This window comes from Salmo salar, chromosome 15, assembly GCF_965601325.2.
Source record: "Salmo salar chromosome 15, fSalSal1, whole genome shotgun sequence".
Lineage (NCBI taxonomy): Eukaryota > Metazoa > Chordata > Actinopteri > Salmoniformes > Salmonidae > Salmo > Salmo salar.
The window spans coordinates 63,022,879-63,039,075 of NC_138305.1; the positions used below are offsets into that span (position 1 = coordinate 63,022,879).

At 42.6% G+C, this 16,197-nt stretch overlaps 1 protein-coding gene across 1 annotated transcript in view; it reads right to left on the reverse strand.

Annotated features, from left to right (window-relative positions):
• Positions 1-16,197, reverse strand: part of LOC106571810 (solute carrier family 22 member 16) — a 66,726-nt gene that overhangs the window by 15,955 nt on the left and 34,574 nt on the right. Inside the window, exon 5 of the mRNA XM_014145277.3 lies at positions 6,183-6,310. Within this exon, the coding sequence (XP_014000752.1) occupies positions 6,183-6,310 (128 nt within the window). The remainder of the gene's footprint in view (positions 1-6,182; positions 6,311-16,197) is intronic.

The following is a 16,197-nucleotide window of genomic DNA, read 5'->3' on the forward strand; positions in this document are numbered from 1 at the left end:
AAAAAAATAAAATAAAATTCTGTTAAGTTGATGCAGTATGCAGTTGGTGCAGTAAACATGGTTACTTACTTTGATTTCAAACTAAAGAGCACGTATTCAAAAGAAACGCTTTAAAGTATGTAGAATATGTTTCTTTTTTTAAAGAAGGGGGATGTAATATTCATGTGTCAACAAACTGAATTTTGTAATTGGTTGCATTTTACCGTCATTGCATACTGCGCAAAGATTGGTTAAGACCACCCAGGTCGTGAGGTTATTTCAGTTGATCATGGCCGGAGACAAATGAACATGCCAGTTATAGCTAGCTAATAAAGAACTACATTTTATGAAGATCTTGTCGTACTGCATTTTATTATTTTGTACAAAGCGTGCAAAACGAGACAGTGAGTACAGTATTTGTTTCCTTATGTTTCCTGTCAAAGTTGCTAATGTTTTAATCTTATTTCTGTCATTATATGTGCTCAATTTTATGCTAGTTAAGAAACTACTGTGTAGATTGATGAGAAAAAAATCTGGGCTTGTGTATTATCTGTCTAGTAATATTATTCCTATCTCAGAGCCATTTTCTTTGGTAGTTAGAGCCTAATGTTAGCTAGCCTGTTGGGGCTACAGGTTAGCAATGAACCCCGAGTCGGGATTGCTAACAAGGCTGGAAATTCAAAACATCAAAAATCTAATCATTTCAATTTCTCAAACAATCAACTATTTTACACAATTTAAAAGATAAACATCTCCTTAATCTAACCACATTGTTCGATTTTCAAAGAGGCTTTACGGCAAAAGCATAAAGTTAGATTATGTTAGGACAGTACATAGCCACAAAAGTACAAACATCCATTTTCAATTCAAGGTCAGGCGTCACCAAAAGCAGAAACCAGCTAGAATTATGCACTAACCTTTGTCAATCTCCATCAGATGACACTCCTAGGACATTATGTTATACAATACATGCATTTTTTGTTCCATCAAGTTCATATTTATATCCAAAAACAGCATTTTACAGTAGCGTGAAATTCAGATTTTTTTCTTCTCTGAAATGCTTCCGGTGAACATAACAAAATTACTATTCGAAAACATTGGTAAATTATAATATTGTCATTCAAAGAATAATATATTATCATCTCGTAATTGCTACCGAATGGCCAGATCTCAAAATAACTTTACTGGGAAATCACATTTTGCAATAAACGGGGTGCTATGCTAAGAACAATAAGCTATGCTATACAGTTAGCATCATCTAATATCGATAATAACATTGTAAATATCCCCTTACCTTTGATTATCTCCATCAGAAGGCACTGCCAGGAATCGCAGGTCCAGAACAAATGTGGTTTCTTTTGACAAAGTTCATAATTTATGTCCAAATAACACCAAGTAGTTAGCGTTCATTATGCTCCCACAAAACGTGGTGGGGGGGGTGTAAAATCACGCCGAAAAGCTAAAAAAACCTAGTAAATAATCTATTTACGTTCGTTCAAACATGTCAAACGTTGTTTAGCATTAATCTTTTGGTCCATTTTTAACGTTAAACATCAGTAATATTTTCACACAACCTATCCTATGTCTAGATAAACAATTATGACAAACTCACGCTTCTCAGATTTATGCGCAGGCGCAAAAAAATGAAGTGACGACATGTCAACTTCCTTGCATTCTAATTTGCTCTCTGTTTATCAGCTCCTTCAGGGTTATCTTTGGTATCTTTGTTGCCTCTGATTAATGCCCTCCTTGCCTGGTCCATGAGTTTTGGTGGGCGGCCCTCTCTTGGCAGGTTTGTTGTGGTGCCATATTCTTCAAACAACTTTATAAAGATCGTTGACATCTAGTGGAAGCCGTAGGAGTTGCGAAATGAATCCTTTCTCACTATGGTATCTATAAAACAATGACACTAAATAGTACAGTCACAAAATTCACTTTTGTTTTGATCTATTTTTCACAGGTTTTTGCCTGCAATATGAGTTTTGTTATACTTACAGACACCATTCAAACTGTTTTAGAAAATTCAGAGTGTTTTCTATCCGAATGTGTTAATAATATGCATATCCTAGCTTCTGAGTTGGTGTAGGAGGCAGTTAAAAATGGGCACATATTTTTTTCAAAATTTCTCAATACTGCCCCCTAGCCCCAACAGGCTAGATAACATTTAACCTGGTTGATTAGCTACCTGCAGATTCATGTAGGGTAGTAACGTCGGGAGTTGGGATTATGGTTCATTGATTAGCTAGCTAGGGTACATGTCTTAATTAACAAAAGACTCCACTATGCAAGTAACCATTTCAATAGAATGTTCCTGATGTCAATGTGACAACTGTTGATAGACATAGTTGGTAAATTTGCTCTGGCTATCTACAGTGGCTTGCGAAAGTATTCACCCCCTTGGCATTGTTCCTATTTTGTTGCCTTACAACCTGGAATTAAAATTAGAGTTTTGTATCATTTGATTTACACAACATGCCTACCACTTTGAAGATGCAAAATATTTTTTATTGTGAAACAAACAAGAAATAAGATTTAAAAAAGACAACTTGAGCATGCATAACTATTCACCATTCTTCACTGTGGGGATGGTATTCTCGGGGTGATGAGAGGTGTTGGGTTTGCTCCAGACATAGCTTTTTCCTTCATGGTCAAAAAGCTCAATTTTAGTCTCATCTGACCAGAGTACCTTCTTCCATATTTTGAGGAGTCTCCCACATGCCTTTTGGCAAACACCAAACGCGTTTGATTCTTTAATAAGCAATGGCTTTTTTTCTGGCCACTCTTCCGTAAAGCCCAGCTCTTTGGTGTGTACGGCTTAAAGTGGTCCTATGGACAGATACTCCAATCTCCACTGTGGAGCTTTGCAGCTCCTTCAGGGTTATCTTTGGTGTCTTTGTTGCCTCTCTGATTAATGCCTTCCTTGCCGGTCCATGAGTTTTGGTGGGCGGCCCTCTCTTGGCAGGTTTGTTGTGGTGCCATATTCTTTACATTTTTTAATAATGGATTTAATGGTGCTCCGTGGGACGATCAAAGATTCAGATATTTTTTATACCCAACCCTGATCTGTACTGTTCCAAAACTTTGTCCCTGACCTGTTTGGAGAGCTCCTTGGTCTTCATGGTGCCGCTTGCTTGGTGGTGCCCCTTGCTTAGTGTTGTTGCAGACTCTGGGGCCTTTCAGAACAGGTGTATATATACATTTACGAACACAGTGTGTTTAAGATGAGGGAGGACGATTCTTTTTTCATGAGCATGGCCTTATTTCTATTACAGCATATTAGATGACTCATTCATATTACATTCACCCAGTTCAATGTAACAGCGATAGGTTTAGGCTACTACATGATACTCTAATTTTCCCTCTACCCATCATGAGCTTGCTACAACCTAGCCTAAGAATGAGCATTTATAATGTATTTGCACACAGGTTGAGAGACAAATTTGAGGTGACAGACAGTGACATTCAATACCGACTTGCACACTCTTGCCTGCATCTAACAGTTGCAAATTAGAATTTATATTGGACAAATTCAGGTATATCCCCATTTTGTTCCGTTTCCTTCCGTTTAAGAAACATTTTTCAACAGAATTGGCGGCATGAATACAGCTATGATCAGGTGTAAGCAGAGTTCTCTCTCATAACAGCCACATTGCATTCCTTCTCTACCCTTCACTTTTGGAAAAAATCAGCTGCATGTGACCAGGCGAAAAAACCTTTCCAAGCCAAACCTCTACAAACAGCCGACATCGTTGTCACCATATTAGCTAAAGTAACGCCATAGTCAGCATAGCTAATCAAACTAACGCGTTAGTAAACCTGTTACAATCATACAGTAACGTTAGTGTGTAGTGAGTAAGCAGTTACACCGGCGGGCCCAGGTGGCAATAACTTAGTAATACCAAGAGCTTACCTTGACTTGGAAGAGTTCCAGTGTTGTATTGGAAAGTCATAGCCAGCTATTTAACATAGCATCCATCTGTTTGAGCAGGGTGTTTCAGTAGGCTAAACTAGCTAGCTGCATTTGCTAGCTTAGAAAGTGAAACTGAAAAAAAATGACACTCTCTCTCTATTACTCTTGCGTCTCCATTTTGGAAGACATTAATTTGTTCAAAACTGTTCAACTATTGTCTTTCTCTCTCTTTGAGTTAACTACTCACCACATGTTATACACTGCAGTGCTAGCTAGCTGTAGCTTATGCTTTCAGATCTAGATTCATTCTCTGATCCTTTGATTGGGTGGACAACATGTCAGTTCATGCTGCAGGAGCTCTGAAGTTGTTATAATTGCTGTGTAAGTCTATAGAAGGGGGTGAGAACCATGAGCGTCCTAGGTTTTGTATTGAAGTCAATGTACCCAGAAGAGTATGGAAGCTAGCTGTCCTCCGGCTACACTGTGGTACTACCCTACAGAGTGCTGTTGAGGCTACTGTAGACCTAAAGCTTAAGAGAGTGTGAACGATGCTGAATGGGTGTAGACAAAGAAGAGCTCTCCAGTAGGTGTACCCAAACGCCATTTTCTCAAAAGTGAGGTTCCAAGTTAATCAACTTTCAAAGCAGAATTACTTTCCCATTGTTCCGCAACTGCAGTGTATGATATACCATTTTCTATCTCTGAGTCTCTACTTTTATCCAATGTAAAAAACACAATTTCAAATTTTGCAACATAAGACCGAATCGAGCTGGTTGGTCACATATGGGTATACGAGGACATCTTGTAGTCACTGGGTTTTTCATTGTCGGTCACACAAGCTATCATAAATGTGTCCCCCTTCACCTTTCCTATGCAAAAAAAACACACTTCGAGATTTTTTTGCCCTAGCATACAAAGCAATGAGTTTTATTTGATGCAGGTATTTTCTTTGCAACATGTATTGTCATGGACTAGAACAAAATATAATTGCATGAGCTATGCATCTGTGTACCAGCGTTTTGTACCCCTTTGCTAGCTAGCTAGTCCAGTCCCAACGATGCAGTCCATTCTGCATGCCTTCTTGACTTTGATACAATGTGTTGTCATGCATTTGTGCATGCACACTAGTAACTGTCATAGCTAAATTAGCTAGATCATCAACCAGTATTTTCTTTGCTATTCCTACACGATGGCACTTATTAAAGGCTTGAATCTCATAGGGACCTCACTGTCACCACTGGTCATCTAGCTAGCGACGTAGCCAGCAGGGTTGCATCAGTTCCCATTGGACTACAGCTAGCTAGGTGAGCTAGCTAATGCTAGCTAGCTAACGTGAGCTGATTATCATGTAGCAACCTATGCTGACTAGAGTTGCTAGCATGCTAACATTAGCTAGCTAATTTTGATACACCATAGTCGTGGGTCTGCAAAAATCAAGCAAATGGTACTGAACTCATGACAAAATCATGTTTCAATATTGTAGTGGCTATTGATGTTTTGGTTGTTTCTTTCTTGTTCAGTGACATTGGAAAATATTATATTTTGGCATTTAACGACAGGTATGTATCTAAAAAGATTTTGACATGCGAAGTCACAAATTCCCTGTGAGATACTGCGAGAATCTGCGGAGTCACGGGTACAGAGCATCAGAAATAAAATATCCAGTCACAGATTAGAAGCCAGAGAAATTTAAATGTTTCTCATATGTCACATGCAGTTATCTAAGTCATTTTACAGACTTTATCATTGGTAACATGCATAACAAAGAAATTGTGATTCCACACAACAGAACATTTCAACTGGAAGAACTCTCTCAGTAACGGTTGAACAAATATAATTTTGTCAACTTTGAACTACAAGGTTCTATCTGAAAAAAAGATTATTCAGAGATAATTGGCTTTAAAGTTCCGAAATCTGGTTTAAATGATGTCAACAATTTATCCTGTGTTCTTTTTTAGCTTAACAACATGAATTGGCGTATATGCAAACCACGGCCCAAAATATTGTAATGAGCCTCTGCCTCTACGTTATGAAGTAGCTGGGCTTAGTGTGGGTTAGCCTGTGCAGGGCTTGGTGTGGCCTGGCCCATGTTGGGCTGGTGTCCGCTAGCCTATGTTGGACTGGTGTAGGCTACCCTGTGTTTGGCTGCTGTGGGCTTGGTGTAGGCTTTGTGTTAGCTATCCCCTGTACATCTTGCCCAAATTGGGCCAATGGGATCATGTTTTCTTGGTGTATCATATCCTTTGATTTCTCTCTAGCTCACACACAAACACACGTGATTGTTTGTACGTACATTTGGCACCACAATGATGAGCACGCAGGCCGTTCCAGCCAGCAGCAGAGCTGGGGCACATGTCCTCTTCCTGCCCACTCGGTCCATCGCATAACAGCCAATCAGGTAGGAAGGGAACTCCACTGCACCTAGAAACAGCCAATCACAGAAGAAGTCAGGGTAAGGCAGCAGGCACTGCTGGCATGGGGACATTATGTGTGGTGACATCTGGTACTGGGCCAGCTGTGGCTGTTATTTGACTGAAAGGCCCTGGTGATGAGACTGTTTAGCCTTTGAGATCATTGAGAGCTTATATGGCTCTAGCTAGAGTCTAATACCAACATGTTTCAAGCAAACCACCATAGTCCCTGTGCCCAAGAACACTAAGGTAACCTGCCTAAATGACTACCGACCAGTAGTACTCACATATGTCGCCATGAAGTGCTTTGAAGGCTGGTCATGGCTCATATCAACACCATTATCCCAGAAAACCTAGACCCACTCTAATTTGCATACCGCCCCAACAGATCCACAGATGATGCAATCTTTATTTCACTCCACACTGCCCTTTCCCACCTGGACAACAGGAACACTTATGTGAGAATGCTATTCATTGACTACAGCTCAGCATTCAACACCATAGTACCCTCAAAGCTCATCACTAAGCTAAGGATCCTGGGACTAAACACCTCCATCTGCACCTGGATCCTGGACTTCCTGACGAGCCGCCCCCAGGTGGTGAGGGTAGGTAGCAACACATCTGCCACGCTGATCCTCAAAACTGGAGCTCCACAGGGGTGCGTGCTCAGTCCCCTCCTGTACTCCCTGTTCACCCACGACTGCATGGCCAGGCACAACTCCAACACCATCATTAAGTTTGCAGATGACACAACAATGGTAGGCCTGATCACCGACAACGACAAGACAGTCTATAGGGAGGAGGTCAGAGACCTGCCCGGGTGGTGCCAGAATAACAACCTATCCCTCAACGTAACCAAAACTAAGGAGATGATTGTGGACTACAGGAAAAGGAGGACCGAGCATGCTCCCATTCTCATCGACGGGGCTGTAGTGGAGCAGGTTGAGAGCTTCTAATTCCTTGATGTCCACATCAACAACAAACTAGAATGGTCCCAATACACCAAGACAGTTGTGAAGAGGGCACAACAAAGCCTATTTCCCCTCAGGAGACTGAAAATATTTGGCATTGGTTCCTCAGATCCTCAAAATGTTCTACAGCTGCACCAGAGAGCATCCTGACTGGTTGCATCACTGCATGGAATGGCAACTGCTCGGCCTCCGACCGCAAGGCACTACAGAGGGTAGTGCGTACGGCTCAGTACATCACTGGGGCCAAGCTTCCTGCCATCCAGGACCCCTATACCAGGCGGTGTCAGAGGAAGGCCCTAAAAATTGTCAAAGACTCTAGCCTCTTGACGGTCACCTAGGATAGGGGGCGCTACAGCGATTTTTGAAAAAAATACGTGCCCATTTTAAACGGCATCCTACTCAAACTCAGAAGCTAGGATATGCATATAATTAATACCTGTGGATAGAAAACACCCTAAAGTTTCTAAAACTGTTTGAATTGTGTCTGTGAGTATAACAGAACTCATATGGCAGTCAAAACCCCGAGACAGTTTCTAACAGGATGTGGAAATCTGATTTGCGGACTCAACTTCAGCACTTTGCCTATAAATCACACCGTGAGTTAGGATTCATTGAGCACTTCCTATGGCTTCCACTAGATGTCCTAGTCTTTTCAAAGTGGTTTGAGTCTTCTACTGTGAAAACTGACTTAAAGAGAGGCTGTTGATTTGGTCACATGGGGAGGGCCATCACCATTATGACCCTGGCTACCCTCCCCTTTCAAAACATTTTACATTTACATTTAAGACATTTAGCAGACGCTCTTATCCAGAGCGACTTACAAATTGGTGCATTCACCTTATAATATCCAGTGGAACAACCACTTTACAATAGTGCATCTAAATCGTTTAACCTGTTGGGGCTAGGGGGCAGTATTTTCACGGCTGGATAAAAAAACGTACCCGATTTAATCTGGTTACTAATCCTACCCAGTAACTAGAATATGCATATACTTATTATATATGGATAGAAAACACCCTAAAGTTTCTAAAACTGTTTGAATGGTGTCTGTGAGTATTATCAGACATTTTCTGACAGGAAGTGGATACCTGATGTGTTGAATTACCTTTAAGCCTATGCCATTGAAACACACAGGGGTTGATTAATGTTTTGGCACTTCCTATTGCTTCCACTAGATGTCACCAGCCTTTACAAAGTGTTTTGAGTCTTTTACTGTGAGATCTCACCAAACAAGAGCCATGGAACGGTGATGGCCGATTAGACTCTGGCGCTCGAGTTCATGTTGGGTACCCTCATTCCAATACGTTATAAAAGAGAATGCATTCGTCCACCTTGAATATTATTCATGTTCTGGTTAAAAAAGGCACTAATGATTTATGCTATACAACGTTTGACATGTTTGAACGAACGTAAATATATTTTTTCCCCTCGTTCATGACGAGAAGTCCGGCTGGCTTAGATCATGTGCTAACAACACGGAGCTTTTTGGATATAAATGATGAGCTTTTTTGAACAAAACTACATTCGTTATGGACCTGGGATTCGTGGAAGTGACATCTGATGAAGAGAATCAAAAGTAATGGATTATTTACATAGTATTTTCGATTTTAGATCTCTCCAACATGGCCGTTTGTCTGTATAGCAAAGCATATTTTTCTGGGCGCAGTGCTCAGATTATTGCAAAGTGTGATTTCCCAGTAAGGTTATTTTTAAATCTGGCAAGTTGATTGCGTTCAAGAGATGTAAATCTATAATTCTTTAAATGACAATATAATATTTTACCAATGTTTTCTAATTTTAATTATTTAATTTGTGGTGCTGACTTGACTGCCGGTTATTGGAGGGAAACGATTTCCTCAACATCAATGCCATAGTAAAACGCTGTTTTTGGATATAAATATGAACTTGATAGAACTAAAAATGCATGCATTGTCTAACATAATGTCCTAGGAGTGTCATCTGATGGAGATTGTAAAAGGTTAGTGCCTCATTTTAGCTGGTTTTATGGTTTTGGTGACGCCTGTCTTTGAATTGACAAAACATTACACACAGCTATTGTCAATGTACTCTCCTAACATAATCTAACTTTATGCATTCGCCGTAAAACCTTTTTGAAATCGGACAACGTGGTTAGATTAAGGAGATGTTTATCTTTCAAAGGGTGTAAGATAGGTGTATGTTTGAAAAATTTGAATTTTGACATTTATTTGGTTTCAAATTTGCCGCTCTTGAAATGCACCTGCTGTTGATAGGGTGCACCACGGGTGGCACGCTAGCGTCCCACATAGCCCCAAGAAGTTAAGGGGGGGGGGGGCGGTTAGAAGGATTACTTTATCCTATCCTAGGTATTCCTTAAAGAGGTGGGGTTTCAGGTGTCTCCGGAAGGTGGTGATTGACTCCGCTGTCCTGGCTTCGTGAGGGAGCTTGTTCCACCATTGGGGTGCCAGAGCAGCGAACAGTTTTGACTGGGCTGAGCGGGAACTGTGCTTCCTCAGAGGTAGGGAGGCGAGCAGGCCAGAGGTGGATGAACGCAGTGCCCTTGTTTGGGTGTAGGGCCTGATCAGAGCCTGAAGTAACGGAGGTGCCGTTCCCCTCACAGCTCCGTAGGCAAGCACCATGGTCTTGTAGCGGATGCGAGCTTCAACTAGAAGCAAGTGGAGAGAGCGGAGGAACGGGGTGACGTGAGAGAACTTGGGAAGGTTGAACACCAGACGGGCTGCGGCGTTCTGGATGAGTTGTAGGGGTTTAGTGGCACAGGCAGGGAGCCCAGCCAACAGCGAGTTGCAGTAATCCAGGCGGGAGATGACAAGTGCCTGGATTAGGACCTGCGCCGCTTCCTGTGTGAGGCAGGGTCATACTCTGTGAATGTTGGAGAGCATGAACCTACAGGATCGGGTCACCGCCTTGATGTTAGTGGAGAACGACAGGGTGTTGTCCAGGGTCACGCCGAGGCTCTTTGCACTCTGGGAGGAGGACACAAGGGAGTTGTCGACCGTGATGGCGAGATCATGGAACGGGCAGTCCTTCCCCGGGAGGAAGAGCAGCTCCGTCTTGCTGAGGTTCAGCTTGAGGTGGTGATCCGTCATCCACACTGATATGTCTGCCAGACATGCAGAGATGCGATTCGCCACCTGGTTGTCAGAAGGGGGAAAGGAGAAGATTAATTGTGTGTCGTCTGCATAGCAATGATAGGAGAGACCATGTGAGGATATGACAGAGCCAAGAGACTTGGTGTATAGCGAGAATAGGAGAGGGCCTAGAACAGAGCCCTGGGGGACACCAGTGGTGAGAGCACGTGGTGCGGAGACAGATTCTCGCCACGCCACCTGGCAGGAGCGACCTGTCAGGTAGGACGCAATCCAAGCGTGGGTTGCGCCGGAGATGCCCAGCTCGGAGAGGGTGGAGAGGAGGATCTGATGGTTCACAGTATCAAAGGCAGCAGATAGGTCTAGAAGGCTGAGAGCAGAGGAGAGAGAGTTAGCTTTAGCAGTGCGGAGAGCCTCCGTGACACAGAGAAGAGCAGTCTCAGTTGAATGCCCAGTCTTGAAACCTGACTGATTAGGATCAAGAAGGTCATTCTGAGAGAGATAGCAGGAGAGCTGGCCAAGGACGGCACGTTCAAGAGTTTTGGAGAGAAAAGAAAGAAGGGATACTGGTCTGTAGTTGTTGACATCGGAGGGATCGAGTGTAGGTTTTTTCAGAAGGGGTGCAACTCTCGCTGTCTTGAAGATGGAAGGGACGTAGCCAGCCGTCATGGATGAGTTGATGAGTGAGGTGAGGTAGGGGAGAAGGTCTCCGGAAATGGTCTGGAGAAGAGAGGAGGGGATAGGGTCAAGTGGGCAGGTTGTTGGGCGGCCGGCCATCACAAGACGCGAGATTTAATCTGGAGAGAGAGGGGAGAAAGAGGTCAAAGCACAGGGTAGGGCAGTGTGAGCAGGACCAGCGGTGTTGTTTGACTTAGCAAACGAGGATCGGATGTCGTCAACCTTCTTTTCAAAATGGTTGACGAAGTAATCCGCAGAGAGGGAGGAGGGGGGAAGAGGGAGGAGGATTCAGGAGGGAGGAGAAGGTAGCAAAGAGCTTCCTAGGGTTAGAGGCAGATGCTTGGAATTTAGAGTGGTAGAAAGTGGCTTTAGCAGCAGAGACAGAAGAGGAAAATGTAGAGAGGAGGGAGTGAAAGGATGCCAGGTCCGCAGGGAGGCGAGTTTTCCTCCATTTCCATTCGGCTGCCCGGAGTCCTGTTCTGTGAGCTCGCTGTGAGTCGTCGAGCCACGGAGCAGGAGGGGAGGACCGAGCCGGCCTGGAGGATAGGGGACAGAGAAAATGAAAGGATGCAGAGAGGGAGGAGAGGAGGGTTGAGGAGGCAGAATCAGGAGATAGGTTGGAGAAGGTTTGAGCAGAGGGAAGAGATGATAGGATGGAAGAGGAGAGAGTAGCGGGAGAGAGAGAGCGAAGGTTGGGACGGCGCAATACCATCCGAGTAGGGGCAGAGTGAGAAGTGTTGGATGAGAGCGAGAGGGAAAAGGATACAAGGTAGTGGTCAGAGACTTGGAGGGGAGTTGCAATGAGATTAGTGGAAGAACAGCATCTAGTAAAGATGAGGTCAAGCGTATTGCCTGCCTTGTGAGTAGGGGGGGGGAAGGTGAGAGGGTGAGGTCAAAAGAGGAGAGGAGTGGAAAGAAGGAGGCAGAGAGGAATGAGTCAAAGGTAGACGTGGGGAGGTTAAAGTCACCCAGAACTGTGAGAGGTGAGCCATCCTCAGGAAAGGAACTTATCAAGGCGTCAAGCTCATTGATGAACTCTCCAAGGGAACCTGGAGGGCGATAAATGATAAGGATGTTAAGCTTGAAAGGGCTGGTAACTGTGACAGCATGGAATTCAAATGAGGAGATAGACAGATGGGTCAGGGGAGAAAGAGAGAATGTCCACTTGGGAGAGATGAGGATTCCAGTGCCACCACCCTGCTGGCTCGATGCTCTAGGGGTATGCGAGAACACGTGGGCAGACGAGGAGAGAGCAGTAGGAGTAGCAGTGTTATCTGTGGTAATCCATGTTTCCGTCAGCGCCAGGAAGTCTAGGGACTGGAGGGTAGCATAGGCTGAGATGAACTCAGCCTTGTTGGCCGCAGACCGGCAGTTCCAGAGGCTGCCGGAGATCTGGAACTCCACGTGGGTCGTGCGCGCTGGGACCACCAGGTTAGAGTGGCAGCGGCCACGCGGTGTGGAGCGTTTGTATGACCTGTGCAGAGGGAAGAGAACAGGGATAGACAGACACATAGTTGACAAGCTACAGAAGAGGCTACGCTAATGCAAAGGAGATTGGAATGACAAGTGGACTACACGTCTCGAATGTTCAGAAAGTTAAGCTTACGTTGCAAAAATCTTATTGACTAAAATGACGAAAATGATACAGTACTGCTGGCTGGTGGAGTAGGCTAGCTAGCAGTGGCTGCGTTGTTGACTTTGAACGTGTAGCTGGCTAGGTAACCTCGATAGTTTCAGTACTACACCTTGTCATGATACAAAAGCAGCTTTGTAGCTAGCGAACATAACACTAATCAAGACGTTCCTTTGTAATGTATTTAGTTTCTACAATGCTGCTCGTCGGTAATAGTTGGCTGGGTTTGGAAAAATGGCGTCGCGGGGGACGGAAATAGCTGGCTAGCTAACCTCGATAATTACTAAACTACACAATTATCAAGCTATGACAAAGACAACTATGTAGCTAGCTAGCTAACACTGCACTAGTCAAATCGTTCCATTGTAAAGTATTAGTATCTACAGCGCTGCTAGTCGGTAACGGTTGGCTAGCTAGCAGTGGGTTAATGATGACTAGGTGTGTTGACTAAGTCTGGCGTCGCGTCGCGGCTGGCTAGCTAGCCTCGATAATTACTCTAAACTACACAATTATCTTAGATGCAAAGACAGCAAAGACAACTAAGTAGCTGGCTAACTAACACTAACACTACACTAATCAAGTCGTTCCGTTGTAATGTAATAGTTTCTACAGTGCTGCTAGTCGGTAGAAGTTGGCTGGTTGGCTAGCTAGCAGTGTTGACTAGCTAGCTAGCAGTGATGACTACGTTAGGAGGACGAAGATAGCTAACCTAGATAATTACTCGATAATTACTCTAGTTACTCTAAACTACACAATTATCTTTGACACAAAGACGGCTATGTAGCTAGCTAAGAAACATTGCTCAGATCAAACAAATCAAACCGTTGTAATGTAATGAAGTGTAATATTACCTGTGGAGCGAAGCGTAGTGCGACTTTTTGAAAGACAATGCAACCGTCCCCATGGAATATTATTGAAGCTCTGGTTGAAAAAGGCCCTAAAGATTTATGTTATACAACGTTTTACATGTTTGAACGAACTTAAATATAATTTTTTGGGGCTTTCGTGAGGAGAAGTTCCGCGCATGACGGAACATTTTGAGGTGCCTTCGGAACGCGCTAACAAGAAGAAGCTATTGGGACATAAATTATGAACTTTTTAGAATAAAACTACATTTGTTGGGGACCTGGGATTCCTGGAAGTGCCTTCTGATGAAGATAATCAAAGGTAAGGGAATATTTACAATAATATACAAGAGTAGATTTGATATTCGATTATTCCAAGATGGCGCAGACCTGTATTGCTAGCCTATTTTTCTGAGTATTGCATCCCCTTTTATTGCAAAGTGTGATTTCCCAGTAAAGTTATTTTTAAATCTGACAATGCAGGTGCTTTCACGAGATGTTCATCTATAATTCTTTGAATGACAATATTACATTTTAAAAATGTTTTCGAATAGTAATTTTGTAAATTGTAGCGCTGCTTCACCGGATGCATTTGAGGGAAAATAGTTTCTCAACGTCACTCGCCGATGTAAAATGCTGTTTTTACATATAAATATGAACTTTATCGAACAAAAGAATGCATGTATTGTGTAACATGATGTCCTAGGAGTGTCATCTGATGAAGATTGTCAAAGGTTAGTGCTGCATTTAGCTGTTTTTTGGTTATTTGTGATGCATGTGGTTGGTCGGAAAATGGCTATGTGAATACTTTGACGATATACTCCTCTAACATTATCTAATGTTTTGCTTTTGCTGTAAAGCCTTTTTGAAATCGGACAACGTGGTTCGATTCAGGAGAGGAGTATCTATAAAACGATATAAAATAGTCCTATATTTGAAGAAAAAAAAAAGAAATGTTTCCTATTGTTCGGTTATGAATATGGCGAAATGATTTTACGCTGGATGTTGATCCCGCATATGGGACGGAGAACATCAAGAGGCTAGCCACCCTAGTCAAAGACTGTTCTCTCTGCTACCGCACGGCAAGCAGTACCGGAGCGCCAGGTCTAGGTCCTAGAGGCTTCTAAACAGCTTCTACCACCAAGCCATCAGGCTCCAGAACATCTAATCAAATGGCTACCCAGACAATTTGCATTCCCCCCCCCCCCCCCCGTCTTTTACGCTGCTGCTACTCTGTTTGTTATCAATGCAGAGTCACTTTAATAACTCTACGTACATGTACATACTACCTCAATTACCTCAACTAACCGGTGCCCCCGCACATTGACTCTGTACAGGTACATTGCTGCTCTTTAATTATTTGTTTTATTTCCTTTTATATTTTTCTCAAAACGGCATTGTTGGTAAGTGGGTCATTCCAGAATTTGGAGGACAATTTAGGCATCAACACTTTTGAAAAATGAACCCTTTATCATTTTCTGTTATGCATTTAAGAAAAACAGGTAATAAACCGTCAAATAATTTGACTCGTCCAGCTCAGGCATCAAAGGTACACTTTTTATTTGTTGTGTGCTATGCTTGGCACAACTGTCACGTCCTGACCAGTATAAGGGGTTATTTGTTATTGTAGTTTGGTCAGGGCGTGGCGGGGTGTGTTTGTTGTGTGTTGTCGGGGTTTTTGAGTATTGTTCTATGTTTTTGTATTTCTATGTTTTTTCTATGTTGTGTATTTCTTTGTGTTGGCCTGGTATGGCTCTCAATCAGGGACAGCTGTATTTCGTTGTTGCTGATTGGGAGCCATACTTAGGTAGCCCTTTTTCCATCTGTCTTTTGTGGGAAGTTGTTTTTGCACTGCTGTGGTTAGCCTGCAAAACTGTTTAGCTGTCGTTTGTTTTTTTTCTTGTTTTGTTTAGTGTTCAAATAAAGTCAGATATGAGCACTCAACCCGCTGCGCCTTGGTCTACTCAATACGACGGTCGTTACAACAACCCTGTTACGAATACTCAGGAACCTGAAAAAAGTACATTTTAAAATATTGTTTAATAAACCCTCTACCCTTAAGTAAGGAAAGTCAACTTCACATTGAATACTCATTTAATTTCAGATAAGACTTGACTTATATTAATTTAAGCAACTTTTAAATCTCTTGCCCAACTTTTCAGTAGTCACGTTTTTTTTAAATTAATTTCAGTATTTATTTTCAAATATTTGATCATACGTTATTTAATAAAAATGATATGGTAACAGGGTTGAAATTAGAGTAACAGGGTTGAATGGATTACATGACTTTTGATTGTAGATCATGACATAAATGTGACAAAAAATTACCCAGGACCACAGGAATGTAGTTTAATAATATTTTCTATATCATTTCGAAGGAGGATCAACAGGATGAGTAGGAATGATCAAAAATAAACATGTCAACAAGACCACAAGCTGGATCTGATCAAATATTCAATGGACAAACGTAAAAATTAGTCATATTACAGTAGTCCGACAACCTGGCATTAAAATAAATGAGCATATAAAAAATAGTCATGATCTGATCAATATTTTAGAAAGCTGATGTTATAATGTTGAGATGTAATTTTAGTGGCTGGCCAGAATATCCCATACCTCACTTGCGATGGCCATGTGGCGTGAGGTAACTGGGGGAGGAATGAGGGTCAGCACATCCTCAAAGG